The 5502-nt window shown below is 51.0% G+C and overlaps 1 protein-coding gene across 1 annotated transcript; it reads right to left on the bottom strand.

The window, feature by feature from the left end:
- Window positions 1–776: 776 nt before the first annotated feature.
- LOC149972149 (platelet-activating factor acetylhydrolase IB subunit alpha1-like) lies at window positions 777–1525 on the bottom strand. The gene is made up of 2 exons (XM_090221521.1): window positions 1521–1525; window positions 777–1320 (listed from the first exon to the last, which is right to left on the bottom strand). The coding sequence occupies exons 1-2, from the start codon at window positions 1523–1525 to the stop codon at window positions 777–779; spliced, it is 549 nt and encodes a 182-aa protein (XP_090077647.1).
- Between the last annotated feature and the right edge of the window lie 3977 nt (window positions 1526–5502).

Raw genomic sequence — 5502 nt, 5'->3', positions numbered from 1 at the left:
CTCTGTTAGGATAATTTCCTTTTGAATTTCTAGCCAAATGTAAAATGTTCCTGTTTTGATTAATTTAATGGAGTGAGTTAGGTCTGCTCTATACCAAATTAGCATACCCCCCGAGTCCCTTCCCTGTTTCACACCTGGTAGTTTGGTGGATGGGACTACCAGCTCTCTGTAACCTAGAGGGCAACCAGTGGGTCCGTCTCCTCTATACCAGGTTTCTTGCAGGATGACAATGTCTGCATTACCTATTTATTTGGTGAAGTCCGGGTTCCTGCTCTTTAGGCCAAAGGCAGATGACCTCAGGCCTTGGATATTCCAGGATGATATAGTGAAGGCTTTTTGTTCCATAGAGTGTCCAATGTTGTTGGTCGTGGTTTGGCCTCAGGCCAGTAAGTGTGAGCAGAGTCTGCTGAGCATCTGGTACATTCCATTGGCTTAAGCGAGTGTGAGAGTGGGGGTTGGGACTGTTTGCCCACTCACTACCTGGGCGTATGTGTGGCTTCCATGTTGAGGCCCTCTTTGCGGGGGTGGGGTGCATGAGGTGGGCAGGAGTGGTATAAGTCTGATCTGAGGGGGCCTAAATGGGGAATGGGCATGGTTGACGTGGGGGGTGTTGATTGGTTGGGGTGGGGATGTGGGTGTGTCTGTGGTTGCTGTGGTCTGGATGTAATTCCTCTTGGCGTGGGTCCTCTATGTGTAGGTCTCGGGGGGGTTCCTGCAGGTCTGGGAGGCTGTCTCGCTGGTCTGGGTGGGGTGTCTATTGATCTGTTGCTCCTATGTTAAGTGTTGGGGATACGTTTGAGAGCGATGTCCTTTAGGGTTCGGGCAAAGGTGGGCACTGCTGCCTTGTAGAGGTGGACCTGGTCATAGAGGCTGTTCAAGTCCAGGGTGGAGTGGTGGGTCAGGAAAACTTTTGGTTTTGAGGCACAGTCACGGGAAATACTTGCGTTTACCCGCTGAATTGTGGCAGGGTGGAAGTCTTTTCGTGGTAGCAGGGTGGAGATAACCACTTGTGCGTTGGGGAAAGTAGAAGAAGCCTTTTCAATCACTCCCTTCAGTGCTCTGGCCACCCTTTCCTGCTGTGCTCTCAGGTAGTTTGTGCCTGTATGTATTATTACGTGGCTAGGTGAGCCTAGTTGGTCCTCAGACAGAAGGTCGAGGGCGCGCTGGGTGTTTGGACACCAGAGTTTAGACACACTGTGTTTGGGGAAAAAAAAAATATATTCTACATTTTTCCCATTTGAGTCCATAAGTTGTACAATCTGTGTCTTGTGTTTGTCCTCAGTGGGTGTGGGGGGGTTGTCAGAAGGGCTATCAGGGTGGCTGACAGGGGGGGTGCTAAGAGGGGGTGAGAGCCGCTGGACTTGGGGTTCTTCATTTGTCTGTTCTGCTGTGATGTCGACTCTATGGTCAGGGTCTGGTGTGGACTGTTCTGCTGTGGTGTTGAGACTTTTGTCGGGTGCTGAGGTGGGCTGTTCTGCTCTCTCTTTGACTCCAGCTTGCCCTCTCGCTCTCTCACTGACTCCATCTTGGCCTCTCTCTCTGACTCCAGCTTGCCCTCTCTCTTACTGACTCCATCTTGCCCTCTCTCTCTCTCTGACTCCAGCTTGACCTCTCTCTCTCTCTGACTCCAGCTTGCCCTCTCTCTCTCCTTCTCTCTCTCTCTCTGACTCCAGCTTGCCCTCTCTCTTTCTCTCTCTCTCTCTCTTACTGACTCCAGCTTGGCCTCTCTCTCTCTGAATCCAGCTTGCCCTCTCACTCACTCCAGGTTGCCCTCTTTCTCTCTTTGACTCCAGCTTGAACTCTCTCTGTCTCCAGAATTCTCTCTCTCACTCTCACTCTGACTCTAGAGTTAAGTGGACAAGAATGGGAATGTATCAGCATTGTGATAACACACACTCATGTGCCAAAACACACCCACACACATGCAAAATGGTATCTGCCAAATTCACTCTGTCAGCATCCTGACTCCCTGACATCTCCTTGCCAGGTAGATGAGGTGCATCATAGATAAGCGTCAATTTCATACTACAGTATAGGATTGAAATGCCTTTCAGAAATTGACTTGTAACTGCTTGATGTTCGGTACCCAACCCGAAGGATTCATCTGCGACCGCCACCAAACCAGCTCTCCCAGAGCCCACTCTGCTGGCAGTGGCCATGTTGTGTTTCCACTCCTCTTCCCTGTCCTCACACCTCCAGAAACAATAACAGTTCATTAAAGAAAACTCAAATGAATGACAAACACAGACTTGGCAGCCCTAGACCTGCTGAAAAAATATCTCTGACAATCAAGGTGTGAACCAAGAACTCTAGGAGTTACAGCAGATGTATTACTCAATCAAAAAAACTTTGGATAGAAACTCAAGATTACACACAAAGACACACTTAGAGTTGTTGATGATACATGTCCTTTCATGATCTTGAGTCAGTGTAACTAATGTGCCTGATGTTCTCAATGTGTCTGATGTGCTCAGTGTGCTCAGTGTGCCTGATGTGCTCAAAGTGTGCCTGATGTGCTCAGTGTGCCTGATGTGCTCAGTGTTCTCAGTGTGCCTGATGTGCTCAGTGTGCCTGATGTGCTCAGTGTTCTCAGTGTGCCTGATGTGCTCAGTGTTCTCAGTGTGCCTGATGTGCTCAGTGTGCCTGATGTGCTCAGTGTTACAGTGTGCCTGATGTGCTCAGTGTGCCTGATGTGCTCAGTGTGCCTGATGTGCTCAGTGTGCCTGATGTGCTCAGTGTGCCTGATGTGCTCAGTGTGCCTGATGTGCTCAGTGTGCCTGATGTGCTCAGTGTGCCTGATGTGCTCAGTGTTCTCAGTGTGCCTGATGTGCTCAGTGTTCTCAGTGTACCTGATGTGCTCAGTGTGCATGATGTGCTCAGTGTGCCTGATGTGCTCAGTGTGCCTGATGTGCTCAGTGTGCCTGATGTGCTCAGTGTGCATGATGTGCTCAGTGTGCCTGATGTGCTCAGTGTGCCTTATGTGCTCAGTGTGCATTATGTGCTCATTGATCTCAGTGTGCCTGATGTGCTCAGTGTTCTCAGTGTGCCTGATGTGCTCAATGTTCTCCGTGTGCCTGATGTGCTCAGTGTTCTCCGTGTGCCTGATGTGCTCAGTGTTCTCAGTGTGCCTGACGTGCTCAGTGTTCTCAGTGTGCCTGACGTGCTCAGTGTGCCTTATGTGCTCAGTGTGCCTGATGTGCTCAGTGTTCTCAGTGTGCCTTATGTGCTCAGTGTTCTCAGTGTGCCTGATGTGCTCAGTGTTCTCAGTGTACCTGATGTGCTCAGTGTTTTCAGTGTGCCTGACATGCTCAGTGTTTTCAGTGTGCCTGACGTGCACAGTGTTTTCACTGTGCCTGACGTGCTCAGTGTTCTCAGTGTGCCTGATGTTCTCAGTGTTCTCAGTGTGCCTGATATGCTCAGTGTGCCTGATGTGCTCAGTGTTACAGTGTGCCTGATGTGCTCAGTGTGCCTGATGTGCTCAGTGTGCCTGATGTGCTCAGTGTGCCTGTTGTGTTACAGTGTGCCTGATGTGCTCAGTGTGCCTGATGTGCTCAGTGTGCCTGATGTGCTCAGTGTGCCTGATGTGCTCAGTGTTCTCAGTGTGCCTGATGTGCTCAGTGTGCCTGATGTGCTCAGTGTTCTCAGTGTGCCTGATGTGCTCAGTGTGCCTGATGTGCTCAGTGTTCTCAGTGTGCCTGATGTGCTCAGTGTGCCTGATGTGCTCAGTGTTACAGTGTGCCTGATGTGCTCAGTGTGCCTGATGTGCTCAGTGTTACAGTGTGCCTGATGTGCTCAGTGTGCCTGATGTGCTCAGTGTGCCTGATGTGCTCAGTGTGCCTGATGTGTTACAGTGTGCCTGATGTGCTCAGTGTGCCTGATGTGCTCAGTGTGCCTGATGTGCTCAGTGTTCTCAGTGTGCCTGATGTGCTCAGTGTTCTCAGTGTGCCTGATGTGCTCAGTGTGCCTGATGTGCTCAGTGTGCCTGATGTGCTCAGTGTGCATGATGTGCTCAGTGTGCCTGATGTGCTCAGTGTGCCTGATGTGCTCAGTGTGCATTATGTGCTCAGTGTGCCTTATGTGCTCAGTGTTCTCAGTGTGCCTGATGTGCTCAGTGTTCTCAGTGTGCCTGATATGCTCAATGTTCTCCGTGTGCCTGATGTGCTCAGTGTTCTCCGTGTGCCTGATGTGCTCAGTGTTCTCAGTGTGCCTGACGTGCCCAGTGTTCTCAGTGTGCCTGACGTGCTCAGTGTGCCTTATGTGCTCAGTGTGCCTGATGTGCTCAGTGTTCTCAGTGTGCCTTATGTGCTCAGTGTTCTCAGTGTGCCTGATGTGCTCAGTGTTCTCAGTGTGCCTGATATGCTCAATGTTCTCCGTGTGCCTGATGTGCTCAGTGTTCTCCGTGTGCCTGATGTGCTCAGTGTTCTCAGTGTGCCTGACGTGCACAGTGTTTTCACTGTGCCTGACGTGCTCAGTGTTCTCAGTGTGCCTGATGTTCTCAGTGTTCTCAGTGTGCCTGATATGCTCAGTGTGCCTGATGTGCTCAGTGTTACAGTGTGCCTGATGTGCTCAGTGTGCCTGATGTGCTCAGTGTGCCTGATGTGCTCAGTGTGCCTGTTGTGTTACAGTGTGCCTGATGTGCTCAGTGTGCCTGATGTGCTCAGTGTGCCTGATGTGCTCAGTGTGCCTGATGTGCTCAGTGTTCTCAGTGTGCCTGATGTGCTCAGTGTGCCTGATGTGCTCAGTGTTCTCAGTGTGCCTGATGTGCTCAGTGTGCCTGATGTGCTCAGTGTTCTCAGTGTGCCTGATGTGCTCAGTGTGCCTGATGTGCTCAGTGTTACAGTGTGCCTGATGTGCTCAGTGTGCCTGATGTGCTCAGTGTTACAGTGTGCCTGATGTGCTCAGTGTGCCTGATGTGCTCAGTGTGCCTGATGTGCTCAGTGTGCCTGATGTGTTACAGTGTGCCTGATGTGCTCAGTGTGCCTGATGTGCTCAGTGTGCCTGATGTGCTCAGTGTTCTCAGTGTGCCTGATGTGCTCAGTGTTCTCAGTGTGCCTGATGTGCTCAGTGTGCCTGATGTGCTCAGTGTGCCTGATGTGCTCAGTGTGCATGATGTGCTCAGTGTGCCTGATGTGCTCAGTGTGCCTGATGTGCTCAGTGTGCATTATGTGCTCAGTGTGCCTTATGTGCTCAGTGTTCTCAGTGTGCCTGATGTGCTCAGTGTTCTCAGTGTGCCTGATATGCTCAATGTTCTCCGTGTGCCTGATGTGCTCAGTGTTCTCCGTGTGCCTGATGTGCTCAGTGTTCTCAGTGTGCCTGACGTGCCCAGTGTTCTCAGTGTGCCTGACGTGCTCAGTGTGCCTTATGTGCTCAGTGTGCCTGATGTGCTCAGTGTTCTCAGTGTGCCTTATGTGCTCAGTGTTCTCAGTGTGCCTGATGTGCTCAGTGTTCTCAGTGTACCTGATGTGCTCAGTGTTTTCAGTGTGCCTGACATGCTCAGTGTTT

The sequence above is a fragment of the Oncorhynchus mykiss genome, chromosome 25 (genome assembly GCF_057628025.1).
Source record: "Oncorhynchus mykiss isolate SJ-2025 chromosome 25, ASM5762802v1, whole genome shotgun sequence".
In the NCBI taxonomy this organism is placed as follows: Eukaryota; Metazoa; Chordata; class Actinopteri; order Salmoniformes; family Salmonidae; genus Oncorhynchus; species Oncorhynchus mykiss.
This window is presented reverse-complemented; position numbering and strand designations above follow the sequence as displayed.